We start from the raw sequence: 22,956 nt of genomic DNA on the forward strand, positions 1-22,956 counted from the left end.
GACGGATCTTACAGGCGTTACCCCCTGGCTCGTCTAGAACATACACTGTTAAGATGTACAGAAGACGTTCCTTCCTACTGTATGTCCACATTCTTCAATAAAGTAATCTTACAGGCGTTACGGATCGGGTACTGACAGCTCCGTCCAGAGCAACGGGATCTGTTGGTCCATTCTTATATACTGTCTATGGTACGCAGCCGCACTTGAAGGCAACACAACATGAACGTAAACTTCAGTGTGACAGAAAGTAGAGTGTGCGCTGGTGTAAATCCGACTTGGGGATGGCAACGTTGAGTTGTGTGGTCTAAAATGTAAGTACCGTTTGTGTAATTGAAATAACTAAAGTTACAGATGGCTACAGTCACTAGAAGTTAACAGCTAGCTAGCTAACTTGTAGAACACCTCCGCTAGCAAACAAACGTTAGCTAGCTAAGGTACGCCACGCCTGGACATGGAATCCCGCTAAAGTTACATTTCGACTCTGTCAGCTGATTTAATAGAGATTGTTATTACTCGCGGACACAGGGACATTCTCTGTAACGTTAAATCCCAGCTGACCTATCGCTCCTGAGTCGATTTGCTGGCATTTACTTTGGGGCTGAATGGCTCGTTCTCATCCACCTGCAGACCGGCGGGCAGTAGTCGGTTCGGGGGAAACTCTGGCTTGACCAGGCGAGTTGAGCCGACATGGGGACACTGTGGTCTCGAAGCGACAGCAGACTGTCGCTCCTCCCGGAGAGGCAGCGCTCTCAGCGGCGAGGAGAGGACAGAGATTCCGATAACGACTCTTTGGATGGGTTCGTCAGACGGGAGGACATAGCTCAGTTCCCCTACGTGGAGTTCACCGGCAAGGATAGCATAACGTGTCCAACATGCCAAGGCACTGGACGAATACCCTCAGGTGAGTAGAAACAACGTTCGGCTGAATACTTTCAACGTTAACGTTACTTCACTGAAGTTTTAGCCGGTAAAAACAGTTTGGTAAATAAACATAGACCAAGGAATAAAAGGTATGTACCGTTGAAAATATTTCGATTTTGCAGTTTGTTTGGAGAGTCTATGCAGTCAGTTTGATCGTATGCAAACTGCTCATACAGTAAATAGCATACAGGTCTATAATCTATGTGGGAATCACCAGAGGCCCCACCACTATTATAACGTTACGATATTATTGGGATTTTAAACTGCGATATTCTGCAATGTATTGCAATTCATAGTACCACAAAGTAAAATTATCATGTGCAATTTGTATAATTAGATCGAAAATTGGCGTCTGTGTATCGATACAGTATTGCCATGGAAAATATCACAAACTCCAAACAGCAGGAATCGAGTGTACATTAGCTTCAAATAAGTCAAACAGTCTAATAGTCTAGTCCCTAATAGTCGTCTGTATGTTGCTCTCCATGTTACTGCTCATTCACATTGCTATTAAATGGCCCCAAGCAATGCAACCTGATGAAACTGACAGCCGACAAGAACTTTTCTAATAGCATAGCATTGCATGTGCTGTATTTCATTTAAAGAAGAGGCTGTCATCATGCATTTCAGAGGCTTTGCCTTGTGTACAAAAATATATTTAAGGGAAGCCAGTTTGAACAGTCTGTGGTGGAGACACTAATCAATGTTGCATGACCTGTTATCTCTTGCCTGATAGAACAAGTGAATGAACTGGTTGCATTGATCCCATACAGCGACCAAAGGCTGCGACCCCAAAGAACGTAAGTAACCAAAACTTCCTAATGTGTACCTGGTTTTCCTGGTGCTGAACAGATTGTATTTCTGTGCCCACTGTACATTTATTTCTGTTGTAAGTCAAATTATTTGTCTGTTATTTATTGTATTTATTGGCTATTCAAAAAGATGTATCCAGGTGTGTACAAGCTTTGCTCTGTGTATGGTGCACGAGTTACAGTAGAGAGAACCTACTAGGGCTGCACATTATATTGTTTTTTTTAATCATCATCACAATATCTGCTACCCCCGCGACCCGACCCCGGATAAGCGGATGAAGATGGATGGATGGATGGATCATCACAATATCAACTGGCGCACTATTAGGGGTGGTACGGTTCATGAAAAAACATCCGTGTGTGTGTGTGTGTGTGTGTGTGTGTGTGTGTGTGTGTGTGTGTGTGTGTGTGTCGGATGGTTCGTCAGTACACTGTTAACGTGCACTAACCACTTACTGCCGTAGTGCCCACTTTCGACACCTATGTTAAAACACTTACTGGAAACGACGAGGGGGATGAGCTTGACGAACGCAACACATGGCAGCTGATTGGACGAACGCGTCACGTGGTTGTTGCTGCTCCCGAATTTCAAAACGGACCCTAATGGCATCTCGTTCTGAATACGATCTCGTATTTTACAAAAATAGTTCACCGAAAAGTGTTTCTGAAAACATTTTAAGCGAGAAATAGGCCATACAGTTGCTGAATCTGATCGACAAAGGTCAGTTTAAAAGATTTTCGTCAGATTTTGAGAGGCGCCGAGCCGACCGCTCCTCAGGTGGAGTGTGGAGTGCTGCAGGTCACGTGACATGATAAGAGAAATGGTAAGTGGGAGAGATGAGGAAGGCTGCCCAGAGTTGGAGGATGCGCCAGCGTCGTATATATAGTCTGGTGTGTGGGAACATTTTGGATTTCATGTTACCTATGATGACAGCGGAAATAAAACAACAGATAGAACTGCCACTGTGTGCATGTATTGTGCAACATGCATTCAATATGCTAATTTTAGCTATATATCATATGCTGAAGTATATTTCTGGAGTGTTAAAGATTAAAAGAAAAAAATAACAAGAACCGAAAACCGTGATACGAACCGAACAGTGGATTTTGTGAACCGTACCACCCCTACGCACTATGCACATTGCTGAAGGCTGCGACATATCGCGATAGACACAAAACATATTTTTTGTAAGTTGAGAGAAAATATCAGTAAAGAACTGCACGTTAAAATGTAACTGTCGTTCTTTTTTTTTTAGTGGTGCCTTTTTAAATTCAATAAAATGTTCAGCTTATTCAATAAAGGAATGTTGTAAATGATTTCCTTTTTATTTTGTTTTAAATTCAACAAGCAATTTGTTGTATTTTAGAACAGTATTGAAAGCAGCAGATACTGAGTACACTTTAATATCTGTTAAGTTATGGCAATATCGTTATCGCGATTGTACAACATTATCTCCCATTTTCCTCATATCGTGCAGCCCTAGAACCTCCATTTGTGTTTGTGTTGTAGGAAGCTGTATGTGGTCCTGTCAGTTGTGTTGTGCCTCCTGGCCTCGTCGCTCGTGGCCTTCTTCCTCTTCCCTCGCCCCGTGGTTGTGGTGGATGATGGCATACACTCAGTGACTGTGCACTTCGACAGCGCCAACATGAAGGTCCTAATGAACATGACGGTAGGTCTTCTCTCATACTTGCATCTTAGCACAACTTATACACAGTTGCCAGTTTACGAGTTACGCCAACATTAAATGCAGTCTAATACAGCAGGCCTGCAATAAATTCTACCGTTTTATGAAGGTTGTAATGTTTTATGTTGAAAGAGTCAGAGGTTTTTGATTCAACTGTATTATCTTTTTGGAGAATGTGGTATGCACGATATGAGGAATATATCTAATTGCGATTATTTTTGACTGATATTGCGATTTGATTCACAGTATTGGAGGGAATGATCATTTTTGTATCTTTCTCATTTTCATTGAAAAATATTCCAGTGAAGAAGAATAAAAGTCATTGTGATTGTTTTTTTTTTTTTTAAGTCTGTAGAATGCAATTTGTAGGCTGGGTCGTCTCTGCAGCACCACAGTACTTCATTCTTAATGGTTTGACACCTATTTTGCCTTTAACAAATATTGTGCCAGTCCATATTGTGATTTGAATGACAAACAACAGCTCATATGGTACAGCTTACAGAAGACAAATAAGACGAGGTCAGATAGTGAAATAACATTTCAGTCAAAGCATAAGTTATCCTGGTCACAAGGAATGTGAAACATTTAAAATGTACAAGCTGAGCAGACAAAAAGTACAGTAGTATTAGTTGAATAAAACAATCAAACAAAATATCAGTAAATTAAATAAATATGGCAAAAAAATCTGGTTACAATATCATAATCAGGCTACTAGTTAGAAGTCAGGTGGACCATAAAGTTATCCCAAATCCCCAGTGTCCCAGGCTCTTTGCCCCCTTATTCTAGCCAGCATAACCTCATATGATGCTGTCTCACTCCTGAGGAGTTTCCACTCCTGCATTGTTGGGTTTATGGGTGATTTCCAGTGTCTCAATATAATTCTGGCAGCAGAGGCTATCCAAACCATCAGAACTGAATATGCGCTTTTGTCACGGTTGGCGTTCCTGTTTTATCTCCCAAAAGGCATAGTATTGGAGATATTGGCATGGTTACTCCTGCCCATGTCCCTAATAATTCCAGTATGTTATGCCAAAATGGTTTGACCCATCTCTGTTTTACATTTCCACCATGTAGTTGGTACTTATTAGTCCTATTTTGAAAAGCCTATTTGGTGTCCAGTAGTACCGGTGCAACATTTTATACTGAATACATTTCCCCCTAGCTTCCTTGATATATTTACCATTATTAGCCATGTAGCCATGTCAATTGCGTGAGCAAGGTCTCTCTGCAAATTATTCTCAAATTGTCACATATGCTACTAGTTAAATAAATTGAGTTTTTGTAAAATGTTGACGCCTTATGGTTAAACGGGTTGTCAAGATAGTCAACAATTGGGTTACCCACTTCACCTGACTGAAACGTTTTCATCACCCAGTGTCTGATTTGTAAGTATTTCCAAAAGTCTCCTTTCTCTTCCAATTTGTACTTATGGATTAATTCAGTGAATGACATAAATATACCATCTTTAAAAAGGTTACTAATTGTATTTATTCCATTGTCTAGCCACCATTTCCAAAACATTTTCTGCTTCCTATTTGTACTTCTGGATTGAACCAAAGTGAGGCATAAGGCTGTTTGCACAGTGAGAGTTTGTGCATTTAATGATCCTTTGCCCAGACCTCACACGAGTGCTTAAAGGTGCCGTAGGTAGGATTGGGAAGATCCAGGACTTAGCCAAAAAATCGGAACATCGACAACTTCTCAGTCCCTCCCCCCTTTCAGGTAAAGCCCAAAATGGTCTCCTAAGCCCCTCCCCCCACAAGGGAGAATAAATATGTGTGCATGAGCAGTGATTGATGCGTAGTTAGACCCCCCCACCCCCGGCCCTGATTGGTGCATCTGAACAGGGAGCGGTGGATTTTTGCAAATCACACTACAGGCTCTAGGTGGTGCCAGAGGAGCCGGGTGTTTTTTTTTATTTTTTTAAATGACCTGCTTCATGTAGTTCTACTCAAACATAGGGTCAGTTTCAGCAAATATGACAGAAAGTTAGTTTTAGAAGTCTTACCTACTGCACCTTTTTTAACAGTTGGATTGATCTCCTTCCCTTTGTCATTCTGATGTTGGGATATCACATTATAGGATGAAATGGTGTAGCAATAGTCTTCTCTATAGTGGCCCACTCTAAGCCAGACACCGTTCCTCTCCAATGGTTGGCAATCTTAGCCATTTCAAATGACAGACTATACAGTCTAACATCAGGCAGGCCGAGCCCTCCTTTATCTTTGGGCGCACGCATTTTACTCCTCTTAAATCTGGGCTTCCTCCCTGCCCGGAGAAAGTCTCTAATGAGATTATCATATTGTTTAAAAATGTGATCAGATGTGTTCAGCGGCACCATCATAGATATGTAGTTAAATTGCGGGGCTATTACCATTTTAATAACATTAACTTTACCCCACAGGCTAGATTTGTTTTGATTTTTTTTTGAGGAAGTGGTTCAAAGTTCAGAGTTATCTCGCGTGTTTCTGTTTTTTTTGAGCCTACACTCATTGACATAAATGAGTTGGACACATTATTAGAAACCCCTGTCACCTAGGTGTGTCTAATAAACTGGCTACTCGATATCCTGAAACATTTCCCACTCACTAGAATTTAGATCTGTGTGGTATAGTAAATCTTATTTGATCTAGGAGCACAGTCCCTTGTTGTGTTTTTATGCATCCAAACTCGAGCTGATGTGATTAGTCGATGAATTGATTGAATGATAAACTATGTCGATAAGCGATTTCAGTCACTTTTCAAGCAAAACTGCTTCAATGCTTAATATCTTCCTCCCTTTGTCATAATGACAGTAAACTGAATTTCTTTGGGTTTTGGACTTATGTGTGGACAAATTGTAATTGCCATTATCACGCATTTGTGAAAGAACAATTGATCGATTTTAATCTAGACAATGATAATAATGATGAAAATACTTGTGCACTGTGACCACTTTGCCGCGTCTCGATGATGTCAAGTCTTTCAGCTGGAGCTACTTCTTAATGAATGTTTGAGATTGTGAAATGCATGTTTCTGAGATACAGAACATGGTCTGGACCTGAAGTATCTCAGCCAAAAAAAAGAAGTCATTTAAGCTGTTCAAGCCGTTCATGTACGTTGGTCTAATTTGAACCTGTAATCCAATACAGTATCGCTGCAAGTAGAGCTGGGCAATATATTGATATTATATCGATATCGTGATATGAGACTGAATATCGTCTTAGATTTTGGATATCGTAATAAAGTGTTATCTGTCCCTGGTTTTAATGGCTGGATTACAGTAAAGTGATGTAATTTTTTTGAACTTACCAGCCTGTTCTAGCTTTTCTATTATTTGCCTTTACCCACTTAGTTATTATATAGACATTAATGATGATTATTTATCAAAAATCTCATTGTGTAAATATTTTTTGTAAGCACCAATTGTCAACCCTACAATATCGCTGCAATATCGATATTGAGGTATTTGGTCAACAATATCGTGATATTAGATTTTTTTCCATATCGCCCAGCTCTAGCTGCAAGACATGTTTGCTCTTATGGCACACTTGAGGCACTCCTTTAGAAATGGCTATTTCATGTTGCACGTTTCAAGTTTTTGTCACTTCCTGTGTGTGGAGAAATGTATTGCCAATGACCACCAGAATGAAATTCTTCTGGGGGTGTATTGTTACAAAACCTGGTGCAGAATAGTTGTGTTTTTTTGGGGGGGGTTTTTTGTATTCCCCTGTGTATCTTTTAAAAAAAAATACTTATTTACTTTCTTTTTCTCAGAGCACTCTGAATCTCAGCAACCCAAACTTCTTCTCGGTGCTGGTGCAGAGTGTGAACTGCCAGGTCCTTTACATGAAGACGGTGATCGGAACTCAGCAGCTCGACGACGTCACCACCATCCTGCCGCTCAGTCAGATACAGGTAGGGTAGAAAAGGAGACTATAGAAATACCTTTCATCAAACAAAGACAACATTCAGTTGATGTCATTTATGTAAGAGGGTTTTACATCGTTGTTTGAATAGGCATATATTAGTAAACATGAACTTAATAAAACATCACTGATGGGTCCTGACACTGCTTCCTGCTCCAAAGTTCAGTGTGCAATCAAACTGTCATCACTGTAAAGCTTGCTGCAGGCGAGCCGGCTACAGGATGTGGTCTCTGTTTGATAGGGTTGTGCACACGCACACGCACACACTCTTTAAAGAAAGAAAAAGGATGTTATTCTCCTTTTGCTCTTACTGTCAACAAAACCAACAATGTGTTTTCTGCGTCACCAAACCCTGATAAATATCTCATTCCTCCACACTGTTGACTACCGTGAATATGGGCACTGTAGTTTCATTTTGAATCAATCCAACAGACACCATCCCGCTGACTTAAATACTTACTGGTACGACAGTTCTGTGGCTGAAAATAGTACACGTACTAACTGTACGTCTGTGTGAGTACCATTTGCTAAACATTGCAGTACCCAGCTGTTTTAGGGAATTATTTAACCTTTCTAGAAAAAAATGTTTGTGACCTGATGTGTGTGTTTTTTTTTTTTAAAGATTAACATCTTCGCTGAGAGCCATAGTCAGTTTGGGGAAGCAGAAAGTATTGAGAGACACACTAACAAACACTCCCAATCCCAAACATGTTTTTGTTTTGTCTCCTGCAGGTGAACTACACTGTCAGTGTGGCGATTGGTGGCAGTGCACCCTACGTCTAGTAAGTTTCTCTACCTTAACTTCCATAAACTGTCCAAACTGCTTGTCACTGTCACGTACAGTAGAAACACAACATTTTCCAAATGAGCACAGACATTGTCATTGGCTTAAAGGGCTACTCCAGTGATTTTTAAATGCGCACTTGCATAAACAGACATGAAAATCACTCACCTTTCGGCGAAATTCGCCGTTTTGAAACCAAAGTAGGTGACCTACGTGAATCGTGTAGATTCGATGAGAAAATGTTTAAGGGGGAGGAGGGGGGTGTTAAGTACTCTGGCGTATGGCTATTTTAGAAAAATAAATACATTAAAAAGTCCACATGGGATTTGTTTTGATGTGCTGGATTTAACCAATCATCGAACTTCCACCTACCAATGAAACAAGTTCTAGCCAATCAGATGCAAAGTAGGGCGGGTCTTTGCCGAAATGTGAGAGTGCTGTGCTGGTGTGGTCTCCGTGGTAACGCGGGTAACTTGGAGCATGTAGATACAGGCAGCTTTAGTTGACAAAGTAGTTAAAACAAATGGCGCTGGGCATGAATAGAGGACAAGACGAAAAGGGTGGAGACGGGAAGCCGTTTAGCACTTTGCCTCAAATTGAGGGAGCCGAGTGCTTGCTTCTGCAGCGCATGTTCAAGGACGACACTGTACGGCAGCAGTGGTAAGAAAGTGCTTGCTAGTCACAAAGCTTCGGTCCGTGCACTCTGTCATATGAGTAAGTTACCGGCAACGACGGCTACCGCTACCACTGCGCCTTCACTGACCGACCGTGATACAAACAATACGAGTGTGCACGTTCATAGCGGAACACGATTTGTCATTAATGATGGCCACTGTGTAAAAGCTATCTGAAGCCCAAACTGCCTTGACAAAGCTGTCTGTTTGGAATTAGCATGGCAGGTATTTAAACATAACGGCCTTGTCCCAGAGTTTAGACGTCTAGCTATATGAAAAGCTAAACAATGCGACGTTTTTAATAAATGTAAATAAAGCAGCTAATGTCAACATGGACAAAATCATGAATGTACTAATTCGCATTTTTGATGATGACCTGGCCAAAGTAGTAAAGTTTAGTTTTCACAATGATTCATTGTAGGATTATGATAATATTGCAATATGTAAATCCACATTGACTCTTTATGTAACATGTGGTTGGAAGAAGTAAAAATGTATCCAAAACTTTTTAGTTTTTAAAAATTATGAGTTTTATTATCGTGTAATGTCAGAAGGACTTTAACTGTTTTGCCAGTCAAATTCACTTTAATGAGTGCATATTGAAATATTACACTGTTGGTTGGCAAAAAATGCATCTCAAAATGCATCAGATTGATGCTTTAAAATATGGAATATTTAAAGGTTCCTTCCGGGGGAGCATGCCCCCGGACCCCCCTAGAGGGGTAATATCCTTCTCACCTTTTTCACCCCTGACCCGTTTTCATGCCTGCATAAAGTAGGGGGACTTGAGAGAGACAGATTCATAATAGAATGGTTGAAGTTAAAGCAGCAGAAGTTGAGACATGCGATATGTCTGATGCACAAAATGTGTGGCGTGCCCCTTTAACCTAAAAGCAACACATTGAAGAGTTTTTTTTAATTTTTTTTTTTATGTGTTTGCAATAAAGTTGTGTGTAAATGACACCAGGAGAAAATGAGTGGAATAATGTTCCAATAATCAGTATTTCATATTAACAACCTAAACCTTTTCTGTTTTGTTTCTCTTTCAGTGCCTTCTGCACCATGCCCAGCATTAAGGTCCACAACATTGTCGTATATATGCAGTAAGTAAAAGTACAGTACAGTACTACTTTATAAAGTTTTGGGGTGCCAGGGTAGCTCACCTGGTAGAGCACGTGCCCATATATAGAGGTTTACTCCTCGACGCAGCGGCCGTGGGTTCGACTCTGACCTGCGGCCCTTTGCTGCATGTCATCCCCCCCCCCCCCCCTCCTTTCATGGCTCCATCTGTCCTATAAAATAAAAGTCTATAGTCTTAATTTCATAAAGACATTTCTGTCCTAAAAACCTCTGTGCTATATGTATATATATATATATATATATATATATATATATAGAGATATCGCTGAGCTAATCTATTGGGATAGATTAAGATCGATATTGGTCTTCATTTCTGTACTGTCTTGCTTGTTTTTTTTTCAGAACCACGGTGAAAACCTCAAACATGGTGCGAACATCCCAGAACAGCCTGGAGGCCTATCGGTACATAGACTGTGGTTCCAACACCACACGGCACAGCCACCTCTCCTCCACCCATGTCAACTTCGCTCTGCTGTGAGTGAGCGAGTGGAACAGTCCCAGAAACAGACGGCTCACTTCTCTGGAGGAGGTTGGGAGATGTCGGTGCACACTCCAGGATGGATTTTGCAGACATAACCACCAGCAGCAAAAATACCAAACAGTGCTTTCTTCTAAGCTCACACAGAATAGGTAACATTAAGTAGCCGTGAACTTGTGTCATTCAATGATTAATCTGGAAAACAGGGCTGTGGCAACCGCTATTTCTTTCTTCTTTTTTTAACTGAACGTTGGTTTTCATCGGACAGCCCAGAGGCTACAGATATAGGTTTTGTTGCGATTGCTGTCAGGCGTAAATATCTCTGGCCCTAGCAGCTACTTGTGGTTTTAACTTGCATTCGTGGGGGCTAAACTTGCATTCGTGGGGGCTAAAAATTGCCTGAGCTCTTTGTGTATAGAAACACGTTTGAAAAGGCAGTTATGCTATTTCAAACTTGCTGACAGATTGTGTCACATGTTCTACTGGTTGAAAATGGAACGGCAAATTGAACGAGCTGTTGCCAACGAGCACTCTGTGGCCCTGTTTCGGAAGCAGGACAAATGTCAGAGACAGCTCTTTTCTTTTAGGGGAGTGGCCGGCATTCCAAGCTGACAATGACGTGCCAGTGATTTCTTTGTTTTTTTGCTATAGCTTTAATTAACAGAGCTCTGTCTGTGTCTGCTGCTGTTGTAACATCCGGAGAGCATTCTTCAGCATAGCTTGAATGACCTTTTTTGGATTTGTAACACAGTGTTGGACTGAAGACTGCTGACTTTTGTTTTCTTTAAAAAAAGAAAAAGGAAGTGGAGGAGAAGTTGGCTGCTGTTTCTCTTTTGGATTTAATGCGACCCCAGAAGGGATAATTCAATGACTGTTTTTGCACCTTATAACGGACATCTTGTTAAACCTATTGCTTTTGCTGCGTTAAAATTTAAGTTGAAAATGGCATTTACACATTTAACATATCACAGATGTTTTTTAAATGAACTGATTTATTGAGTTTTTTTTTTGGTACTGCTCATCACAGCAAGTCTAAGCACACTGATTTTAGATTCAGGGTATCAGTGTGCAGTGTCGGAGAGGAATACTGCTCTCAGACTACATTTTCTTTGAAGTATTTATGACGCTCATGTTGGTATTAACTAGGGTACCATGGAGTGAATTGGAGGATGAGTGAGATCATACATTTTTTACCATTTACACTCCTGGCTAAGCTACTGAAAGAGGAATATATATATATATATATATATATATATATATATATATATATATATATATATATATATATATATATATATATATATATATATATATGTATATATATATGTGCTGTTGAACATCTGTATACAGTATCCTCTCCACCATGGCCTTAAAAATCCAGATGTGCAACAGCATTTGAACACCATGGCTGAAAGCGCACCTTTGTCGTATCAGACATTTCTCATCTGCACGGAACATTTCGGACCAGGAAGTACATCATCACAGATCTGTCAAAATATTGTAAAAAATGACTTCCGCTGCCGTATCGTTTCTGTATAGATGTGCCTGTCACCTCGGGTTACAGGGTTCAAAATGAACTTCTTCGTCCACCAGCCAAATGGCTTGTGAATGTTGACATTTTTACCAGCCGCTCCATAGATTACCATTGGGGGTTTTTTGGGCTGGTGAGTGAAGCAAATCTACCAGCCACTTCCATATTTCAGCAGCATTTGGCTGGCGGATGGCGCTAATTTTGAACCCTCCCTCGGAAACAAAATGATCGAAAGCAATTGTGATTTGAATTTTATTTTTTTAAAGGGACAGTTGTTTGTAAATTTGTGAATGAAACATTTTACCAGTGTTTTTAAAGGAATACAGTACAGTATATTTCCATGCTAAAACGATATTAAAGGGACATGTGAATAAATAAAACTAATAATGAACTCCAGTAATTGTTTCAGAGTCTTTTTGCCGACCATTTAGAGCTGCAACAAATGAAGCTCAGCACAAATTCCTTCAGGAAGACTTCTATTAACTTTAATCAAAGTATTCAGCTGTTTAGAGGCGTTCACTTTTCAGTAACCCAACCAGAATTGGCCACGAAATTCATGATCCAATCACAGCATGACATCCTGCTTTAAATGTCTTTTCTCCGTTGCCGTCAGCTGTCTTTTCAGGCAAACGTGTAACCCTCCTCCCCTTCCACCTCTGGTCATCGTCACCACGGCACCCTGAGTCCCTTCCGGCAGACCGCTTCTTTGTTCGGTCTTCGGGCTCCTTCTCCACCACCATCAGTGTCTAGGCTCCATCGGGGGAATATGTCTTGGCTTCTCTACCCCTTTTTAAAATTATTTTATAACTATGGAGTCTAATCTCCAAAGACTGTACATTTCATATTATGCATATGTACAATAAATCTTTGCATATCTGCAACGAAGTCTCTCCTGATTGAATTGGCCAATAAATTGTTCCATGGGAAATTAATCAGCAACTATACAGATAATTATCTTGCTACCAGCTTCTAAAATGTGAACATGCTTTTCTCCTTTAATATTAACTGTAAACTGAATATGCTATTATAATTATCGGCATTAATCGCAGGTCTGCGACCATTTCCCCAAAATAACCACTGACCCAAAAGCACGTTAGGTACCACATCACTTCAGTTTAATTCTGTTCATTTTTTTTTTTGCATACAAAATAGCATAATGTCCTTTTCAAACAAACAAATGTCTCCTTTTTTATGTCTCATACGCTGTTCTATAGCTGCATGTGAAAATATATTACTACACAATATAGAGATCAACAAGAAAACAGACCACAATATATTATCGCTGTAATACAAGTAGTGTTTTTCTAGGTTCTTAACAAACGAGGCGACACACACAATAAATGCATAATAAAAACACAGGAAGCAATAAGTACAAAAATATAGCTGGATAAAAAGCTTATTAATACAAGAGTGCTTTGTCTTTGGTTAAGTAAGTCTTTCTTTAGGCCACTGCCTTGCTTGTGTGTGTTTACCGGTCTTCTCTTTGTTAACTTAATATATGTGTGAATGTGTTTTATAATCAATTGGGTCACAAGATGCGAAGCTGTGAATTAACGCCAAACATTTCACGGCAATGGTGTGGTTGAACACTGTGCGTCCTTTCCCCCGTCTAGCTTTGTCCCCATTTCACATACATTTCTTTAAAAATGGACGTTACCGACACCTTACCCAACATGTTTACCTCAATACCCAACATGCACGCACCCGCCACTCCCTCGCACACACACTTGTTAAAGGCCCTGAACGCCCACACAGGTGTTTCTAGCTAATGTGGCTGATTGGACCTTTTCCACGACTGTGTGGGTGTGGATAGACTGAGTGATTGACATCTTCCTGAGTCCACTGTTATGCTGCGTTCCAGACACAATTTTTAGCCCGTAAGTTACGACTTCAAGCTAGCGGCTACCTAACGCTGACGTTAGCTGGCGCTAGCTGATACTAGCGATTTCTAGTCGGTGACATATTTTGGGCTTCATTTAATAAACATGACCTGTAGTAGTACACAATCGTATATGTATTGTTTTGATTACAATGTGCGGAATTACTATTGCCTATTTATGTCTATTTATTTCTATTTCTCACCGTTAATCACCGGCGTCTGTACAGCATTGACAGGGGGTCGCCATTGTTGTTTATGTGTGTGACGTCAAAAACTAACTTCACGGGTAGTAAGTTACGGGTTTGACTGCCGTTCCAGGGCACATTCACGGGTAGAAGGTTGTGAAAACACGGGTTACAGGTGGCCTGGAACGCAGCATTAGTGTTGTTGCACCTGTTAGGGCGGGACAAATGACACCTTTGTCATCCTTATTGGTAGAAAGAATTCGTGACCTAATAAGTTCCCATGAAAGCTCACCTGAAAAGAGTCTAATCAGCCAGAATAACTGAAAACACCTGTGTGGGTATTCAGATGCTTTAAAAGTAAAAAAAAAAACCTCACATTCATGTTTACTTTCATCAGAGAGTTATGTTTCTCGCTCGCTCCGATTTTTAAGTGTACGTGAGTGAGACAAACAACAACCAGGATTGTCGATGATGATTAAATGTGTTACACTTATAAAGGTGCTGTTGTAGGGTTGAATGCAAGAGTGGCTGTAAATATGCTGTACATACATGAATACCCGAACATCTCTAGATATAGAAACTAAATTACATCGTCAGGGCTTTGGTCACGGTTTTTTGTAACAAAATATTAACACCTGCTGTTTTTAAAGGCAATGTCTTAAGTGTTGAACATTATAGGGCTTTGTTACCCCTAAACAGTGCAAGGAAAGGTCCTCTTTGTAACCGCTCCACACAGTCTGCACTGTGTGTCCTTAAAGCTATAGTGCGTAGTTTCTGTCGCCCCCCCCCCATGAGGAATTCTAGGTAATGACAACACCACTGTTGTTGCATCCACATGACACAAGCCTTCCGTAATCGCCCACCCTTCCCCCACGCAGTTGCTAGTAGCCAAGGAGGACACAGAGGGTTAAAAACAACATGATGGACTCTTCAGACGAGGTAACTATCTTCACTCGAAAGTCGGCAGACGACACCAGTTTCTGAACACAGCCATGCTCAGAAATACAGAGTGTTTTGTGAAGCCGATAGTCTTCATTAACTTTGTATCAACTCATTCGGCAATGGCTTGAATGTAACGTTCATTAATATCAAAAAAGTTACCCACTAAAGCTTTAAAGCTGCTTTTAGCACTTCTATCACTGCTACACTGAAAACCAGTTTGACACCGATGATGAAAAGTTGGATTTAATGAGGGGCCTGTTTCACAAAGATAACTGGTATCATGAAGCTGTTACATAATCAGAACCATGGGTTGAGGACTTGAAGGCTCGATGGTGTTTTAAGCCCCCCAACGTCTCCTTCCAGGCAGCACTGCGACCGTTGACTTCAAGGCACCTAACCGTAATCTTAACCCTAACCCTAACTTAATCCTAGTGCAGCGCTGCCTGGAAGGAGACGTTGGGGGCTTAAAACACCGATCAACGACTTGAAGCCCCTGGAAACTTTGCTTCAAATTCAGTATTTCTCTGTACCAATAAATATTCAAGACAAAAGCAGCAGTCATAGTTTAAAAAAAAAAAAAACATCTTTAGGTATTCTGTATTAAGAGTTTAACACTCACTTTAAAACTCTGGTCTACATGTGTGAGTGTGGTTTGGTCAGATTTAATTCCCAGAACCATATAATCCACCAGCTGTCGCCCAATTTGAAATTGGTGAGAAAAACAGAAATACCCTTAACTTTTATGTTCCTGTGTGATCCCCGTTACTCAGTCCTAAGCTGATTGAGAAAATGTGTTTTCAGGGCCTTTTAATATGACATAAAACGAAACGGTAATTGGGCGGGGTATTGCAAAATTTGGTTTTCCACCACTAATAAGATAAAATATATTCACACGCACATCCAAAGAATAAAAGTGAAGCTGCGGCTATTACTAGTGTGGGAATTGTTAGATACACGAGTACAAAAATTAAACCGATAACTCTTTAATTTGACATAGTCAAATGATGGTGTTCTTTTGTCTCATGATGAGCAATGCATTGTGAGTAAGTGGTATTTAAAAGTACAGATAGTATGTGCAGAAAAGCTCTAAAAGAAGAGAAACTAATGCTTGATAGGATCTATCTCACCAGAATGTTAAATTCATAATTCACTGAGCTTCGGTGTGCACAATGAATATGCGTCTATAGTTGACATTTATCAGTCTGTTGTTGTTGTAAACTACTGTTTTTGTTTTTTTTTAACCCAGAGTGGACACAAAAATGTTTCTTCTATCTCTGACATAATGATCATGGTAGGCAAAGTGACTGTACTGATCTATTGTTGTTTACGACATGTCACTTTATTGTAAACTGAGTACTTGTTGTCCATGTCAGGATCCTGTAGGAGTCATGATGCTTCTATGTTTGACAAGTTTTGATCTGATCCTCTCAACTAAACCTGCTCTGGAGCAGGGTTACCATGGGGATCTACCCTGGTCAAAAGTCAGCCAGCTTCATGGTGCCAGAAAACCTGAGTTATGATTTAAAGACAACGTGGACAACCCACTAATCGTTGCTCATGAGACAGGCCCCGGGGTAGATGGAGAGAAGATTGTTTTGTTCTTTGGAAAGTCACTGTGGATTGTGCAAGTTTCCTCTGAAGCCACTCTGTCTGGGGAGGAGTTGTTACACTATACATCATGGCTTTGTATGAACACTGTGTTTTGTTTGTTTTCATCCAACAATACTTTACTATGTTGTAAAATGTAAATGTAGTGTTATACTGTGAACCGACCCTTTAGGAAAAGGATGTTCAACTGCAAGATTTTCAACTGCCTTCAAAACGTCTTTACGCCAACTGAGGGACCAAGATAGCATTGGTGTCGTGGCACTGGCACTGGGCCATTACTGTACAGTTAACCCTTCTCAGTTCTATATGCTGCATGCCACTGTTTTGTTTTGGTTTCCTCTCTGTGTCTCCCTCTATCGGCGCTGTGACAACATGACCTTGTTGATGAAGTTGACGATGGCAGAGGCAGGTTGTTCGGGGTCCAACTCGGCAAACAGGTGGCAAACGTTCTCCGCCAAGCTGCCCGGCTTCTTGGCTACGAAACCAAACACCCTGAGAAGCGGAAGGGTTGAGGAGGAGAGGGGAGGATGTGAGGAAACAAGTTACTGAGCAGGAGAGGAAGCTAAAGGGAGGGCATTCCGCAAATATTTAGAGTTTGTCTAGTCTTTGTCTTTGTAACAGCCTTCAGTGCGGAAGCCCTGAGAAGACAAGTGAGAAAAACTAAATTCTGGTATTCTGGTATATCATATTATGCTAATTTTCAATTTTTTTTAGAGGTTATATAGTAATAGGTTTACATGGTTTAATTTTCAAAAAACACCATATTTTTGTTGAACTGCACATTGCTGCAGCTCCTCTTTTCACCCTGTGTGTTGAGCTCTCTGTTTTAGCTACAGAGTGAGGCATCTCACTTCTGTTCCATCTTTGTTGGGAGTCGCACATGTGCAGTACCTAGGTAAGGACTACTAGCCAGTCAGAAGCAGAGTATGAGGGCGCGCCACGCTAGCAGCTAGGCTAGCATTATAACGTGTTACAAAGTGACGCACGTTTGTCTCTGAAGTAAAGGCTGGACTACAACAGAGCTGTTTGGAGCAGTTTGTGAACAGTGTTTTCTGTTGGAGATGGTAACTCCCTTTGGGATGGACTTTGGGCTTTTTCACTTTGTAAACCTATAACGTGCATAACATGTAAAAAAAAAAAGATAAATAATAATAAAGGAAAGGGGAAAAAGCAGAGAAGCATAATATGAACACTTAAAAAACAGGTGGAAAAAAAAAGGTTTTAAAAATAAGTTTATCTGTGGAACAGGTGAAAAGAAAGTTTCCCAGGATCATTTTCCTTTTTTATTTACTTGTGATAACAGGTGAAATGTTTGTGTTTGTTGTAATACACATTTTTGGCCACAAGAGGCTGAAGTGCACCAATACCCCATGTTCTAAAGGACTAAAGCCAAAGAATTTCTAATAAGGGAAGAAGTTCCACTCTCTCGATACTTCCAGCTTCTGAACTGGTTGCAGTTCCATTCTTGAACAAGTGGCTTTTTTGTTCTGAAAAGCCTTTTAAAATGTCAATGACGTCATACACATATACGGCCAGAGATACTGCTTTAGGGCAAGCTCTGAGTCGCTTCCTTTGTTCTCTCGAAGCATCGACAACACAGCTGACAGGTTAGGCTCTCCCTGTTAATACACGTGCTAGAAAGAGGTTTGCTAATGTTTTAAAGACCACGCCGAAATATTCACTCTGACATTCTGGTTCCGCTTCGGATGCCGTCAAGCGGGAGCTCTGGTCGTAATGAGTCCTTCACTGACCAATCAGCATTCATTAGCAGAATGCTAGCGTGTTATGGGCAACAACGACTCAACCTGTAAGAAATCTAAAGGACACAAGTACTCGTTCATTCAACTTTTGACCTATAATCCATGTTGAACTTGCAAAAACTACAATCAAATCTGAGATTTGTCACCAGCAATCAGGCGAAAGAGACACATTTAGCCGTCTAGCTCCATAGAGTCCCATTCATTTAGCACTGGACCGCGATCACCCCCAGTGGAACTCTGGTGGAACTGCAACCAAATTTGGTACAATGGGGCTAAATAGGGAGTGGAACGGCTTTCCGTAGACGGGCTTTGCTAAAGCCCATTCATGCTTTTTTCTAGGTGAGTTTTAATTTCTCCATGCACTCTAAACACAAGGTAAACATACTGTGTGTTAGCAAGTCATGTAACATTACTGTCATGTCTTTCTTTTGGCTAGAAATGGATTTTAATCTGCAGTTTTAGTCCTATTTAGAACATGCCGTAGTTGGCAATTGACACATTTTATTCACCTGCAAAAATTCTCTTTTTTACAGAAAGGGCTTCTGTATGGTTAACTACTATAAAACAATGTGTAATATGTAATATGGGGTTATGTGACATTTGATTTTCATTGTTAAATCATGTTTTTTTTGCCAAGGCTCACACGCAATCTGATGCCATGCAGAGGCTCCAAAATCACTGACTTCTAAGCCACGGGTGAATCTACACACCCTTTTTAAAATACACACAACGCACATGCATACAATCTTACATTCTCTCAATCATTAAACACAAACAGAGCACTTACTTAACAGCGGTGTTGTCTGAGTTAGTCCACCTAAAGCCAAGAGAGAGAGAGAGAGAGAGAGAGAGAGAGAGAGAGAAACCAGACTCAGACACACACAGAGGCAGAGCTGCAGCCTCAGCCAGAGCCAGCATGCTTGCAAACATAACCACTGGTCTCTCATGCACATGAACAAATGCACTCACATAACAGACAGATTCATGCGAGGGCTCTCAGCGATAAACGCAGTCAATGACCACGGGTGCAATGAATGAATGATTGATTGTGGTGATGTGTCTATGATTCCTGCTGATTTTAGGTTAGTCATGGTTCAAACTACATCCTTATTTTCTCTAAATTGCCTACCTTCTGTCCTTAGGGTCGATGCTGCTGAACGTTACGCTGTTCACTGGGTAATGTCGTCTGAAGAAAACCCTAAAAGAAGAAAGATACAAATAGAGCGAGACAGGAGAGAAGAGACCTTTTAAGTGCCGTCGCTAAAATGTAATGAAAGCACAGCGCGTTAGCCCTAGAGTTGCAGCTACAATTCAATTCAATTCAATTTTATTTATAGTATCAAGTCATAACAAGAGTTATCTCGAGACACTTTACAGATAGAGTAGGTCTAGACCACACTCTATAATTTACAAAGACCCAACAATTCCAGTAATTCCCCCAAGAGCAAGCAGTTAGTGCGACAGTGGCGGGGAAAAACTCCCTTTTAGGGAGAAACCTCAGACAGACCCAGGCTCTTGGTAGGCGGTGTCTGACGGTGCCAGTTGGGGGTGTGATGAACAGTGGCAATAATAGTCACAATAAAGATAATGGACCAGTGACTATAAATAGTAGCTGTAGTAGTTCATGGCATAGCAGGGCACTGCAGGGTGTCACAGGAAGTAGCAAGACGTAGCAGGGCGCGCAGCAGGACGCGCAGCAGGACCACAGCAACAGGCTGCAACCATGATTTAGGGGCTACCCTAATCCAAGCAAACAAGCTACAGTGTTGACCATCAGTTTCGATGGTGATAATGACTAGTGGGTCTAAAATTACAATCTTATTTCCCCTGACAGCAATTAATGACCAAAAAAAGTGGACACTAAGTTTTCATATTAGATGAAATTATTGTGATCCCCTACAGGCAAACTAAAGTCATTACACTAAAGAATGAGGCCATATGCTGCATTCATGTGGTGTTGGAATAATCGGAAAAATGAGTTCCCGACTGGGAAAATTCGGCTACATTTTTGGTACACGACTTGCCGAGTTTACGTCATGGCGGACAAAAGTAAATGGTGGTTTGAATGTAAGAAACTTTTTTATTAATTCACATGTTGCATATCACTTACATGTAATTTGTAGTATGGTATTAGATTGTAATCGTTAGTTGCTGTCCACATAAAGTAAAAAAACCCAGATAACGAGTCAGGTAAAGCAATCTCTAAGGGGCTTTAGGGAATGTAAAGGCAGTTACACACCAACCAGACGGCCAACCGTTGGCAGAAAAGGCAGTTGGACTGATCAGTCTCCCCGAGGTGGTCAAAAAAGTGCCTCGGAACACACCAACGCGACGAGACGTAATACGTCTCCATAACAGCAGGCGGCGCTAATCTGTATTGTCGTCCAAAAAATGAAAACCGGCTGCTGATTGGACGAACGAGTCACATGGATCTGGCTGCTGCTTCCGGATTTTGGATTTTTCGAATGGCCGACAGCTCCTCCAACGGACCACGGCACGGAACACACCGAACAGACTCGAGTCACTGACCTCGCCAGACTGTCCAACAGCCGATTATCGGTCCGGTGTGTAACTGCTTTAACAGGTGCAGCAACAAGTCTGGGCCAAAACCACTGACATAAAGCTTCAAACTGAAAATAAATACTGAAAATACAACATGTTTAAAGGCATACTATGTAACTTTTCCCTCTTCGGTCCCCCTACAGGTTGTCTCATTGGAACTACAGCTTGCGCGGCTGTAGTTCCAATGAGACAACCTGTAGGGGGACCGAAGAGGGAAAAGTTACATAGTATGCCTTTAAAAGCTCTCAGCAATAAAATACAATGCATCTTCTTTGCAGCGGAATTCTAAATAAAAGACAACAACCACGCGCATCCACGTGATGCAAGCATTCGGTGATCAGGCATTCCCCCCCAACCCCCCTCCTCCACGCAGTTGCTATTAGCGTTTAACCTGTCAAATCTGAAATTTGAAGGAACATGATGCAGTCTTCAGAAGAAGTCATTATCTTGTAATTTGTAATGTCCTCTTCATCTCCAAAGCTGAACACTGCTATTATATAAACGTAATATAAACGTAAAGCGCACCACTCAAGATTCTGCACGCGAAAGTCGCCCGGGCTACGCCATTTTATAAACATAACCATACTGAGAAATACAGAGTTTTGTGAAATTAAGAGGCTTAATTAGCTTTGTATCAACTCATTTAACAATGGCTTGAATGTAACGGACGTTAAAAATAGTTGCGCACCTTTAAAGCTCATGAACACTCCGAAGTCGGAAGAACGACTTCCCAACTCTGGAAATGGGACCATCCGAGGAGAACGTGAATGCACCATTAGTAACAAATTGTGTGTGGGGAAACAAAAAAGTACTAATCCGTGGGGAATATCTCACCTGCGCTGGCTGTCGGTCAGTGTGATGCCCTGCGACGTCACCTTGAACTGGACCACAGTGGCAGCAGGGCGCGGGTTACGACCCAAGGAAGCATCTGTTGCCTTGGCGATGGCCTGGGGGCCGGTTAGAGACTCTGTTTCCACTGAGTTCAGGTAGAGGACATTACAAGCTAATGGGGGAGAGGGACAGATAGAGAGATTTGAGCATTGTGACCACGCCTCAGGAGGTTTCTCTGTGTTTTAGGAAGAGATGGCAGGACGGAGAAGTCACCTGCTCCTTGTTTCAGCAGGTCAGCAGCCGTGCTGATGTTATTCACTGGTTGAACCTCCGGCACCTCTCCTACCAGATCTAAGATCAATACAATAAGAATCCGTTATATCAGATAAAAGTGCATTTCCTGTAAAAAAATGTGTTCATCTCCTAACACGTGGAGCTTATAACTAACCCTATGAGTTTAATGTTTTAAAGGAATATTCCATGACTTGTTCAATCTGTTCAAATTCTCAAACAATTAGTAGAGCAACAGAAAACTAAAACCAAATAAGAAGTACCAACCTTTTTCTGGGATCTTAAGAGCGCAGGGCAAAGAGATGGGTGTGATGGAGTGTTGGTAGACTAATGCAGACAGACTCCCTGTGGATCACAGATAACAACAAACATCTCTTACATTCCCTAAAGGTAACAAGATGTATATCAAAAATAATGATCTTTCCTTAAGATGCCCTGTTCGTGGTACTACAAATATTTTGTAGTAATCTGGAGCAGGAAAACGTACCAAAGCAGGGCTCATTCTGACACCCTTTAATCTTGACTCCCCGAGGGCCTGTTTCTATTAGGAAGTGTCTGACCAGCTGTTCCAGAGGGTCGCTCACTGTAACAGCAGAGACTAACTGTAAGATGCAAGTATCATTGTCTACCAAGGACAAAGCAACTGCTGAATAAGTACAATGGCACATAAAATAGCCCGAATGGCTAGATTGTGTGCTGCTGTAAACTATAATGTTTTACCCTTGCTGCTGTGATTGTTGACATTGGGAGGAGGTGTAGCCACCTTCAGGGCCAGGCCATAGGCCCCCTGGAAAGAGTTACTGTCTCTGATCAGGAAGGTCCCTGCCTCTCTCTCCTTCAGAGCAGCAATTGCTACAACCAAACATCAAAAATGTTAGAAAATTGTATACGCTAAAATGGGTTTGATCATAGCAAACAAGATTAGGGCTGGGTATCATTCAGAAGTTTTCAATACCAGTACCGAT

The 22,956-nt window shown here is 41.1% G+C and overlaps 2 protein-coding genes across 5 annotated transcripts in view; one reads left to right on the forward strand and one right to left on the reverse strand.

Moving 5' to 3' along the window:
* The first annotated feature begins 102 nt into the window (after nucleotides 1–102).
* tmem106c (transmembrane protein 106C) lies at nucleotides 103–12,329 on the forward strand. Its single transcript, XM_078254332.1, has 8 exons — nucleotides 103–311; nucleotides 628–901; nucleotides 1,658–1,721; nucleotides 3,244–3,403; nucleotides 7,175–7,315; nucleotides 8,059–8,108; nucleotides 9,834–9,887; nucleotides 10,267–12,329. The coding sequence occupies exons 2-8, from the start codon at nucleotides 688–690 to the stop codon at nucleotides 10,400–10,402; spliced, it is 819 nt and encodes a 272-aa protein (XP_078110458.1). The 5' UTR covers nucleotides 103–311; nucleotides 628–687; the 3' UTR covers nucleotides 10,403–12,329.
* Nucleotides 12,330–13,026: 697 nt separating this feature from the next.
* tns2a (tensin 2a) overlaps nucleotides 13,027–22,956 on the reverse strand; it is a 70,532-nt gene continuing 60,602 nt past the window's right edge. For 3 of the 4 annotated variants that reach the window (XM_078254329.1, XM_078254328.1, XM_078254331.1), the window contains exons 21-28: nucleotides 22,712–22,843; nucleotides 22,479–22,574; nucleotides 22,259–22,336; nucleotides 21,974–22,051; nucleotides 21,704–21,872; nucleotides 19,437–19,505; nucleotides 19,095–19,124; nucleotides 13,027–17,039 (exon numbers count right to left, since the gene is read on the reverse strand). In XM_078254329.1, the coding sequence (XP_078110455.1) occupies nucleotides 16,901–17,039; nucleotides 19,095–19,124; nucleotides 19,437–19,505; nucleotides 21,704–21,872; nucleotides 21,974–22,051; nucleotides 22,259–22,336; nucleotides 22,479–22,574; nucleotides 22,712–22,843 (791 nt within the window). In that variant the 3' untranslated portion in view covers nucleotides 13,027–16,900. The remainder of the gene's footprint in view (nucleotides 17,040–19,094; nucleotides 19,125–19,436; nucleotides 19,506–21,703; nucleotides 21,873–21,973; nucleotides 22,052–22,258; nucleotides 22,337–22,478; nucleotides 22,575–22,711; nucleotides 22,844–22,956) is intronic. The other variant, XM_078254330.1, reaches the window with a different exon arrangement.

Source organism: Sander vitreus, chromosome 7 (genome assembly GCF_031162955.1).
Source record: "Sander vitreus isolate 19-12246 chromosome 7, sanVit1, whole genome shotgun sequence".
Classification (NCBI taxonomy): domain Eukaryota; kingdom Metazoa; phylum Chordata; class Actinopteri; order Perciformes; family Percidae; genus Sander; species Sander vitreus.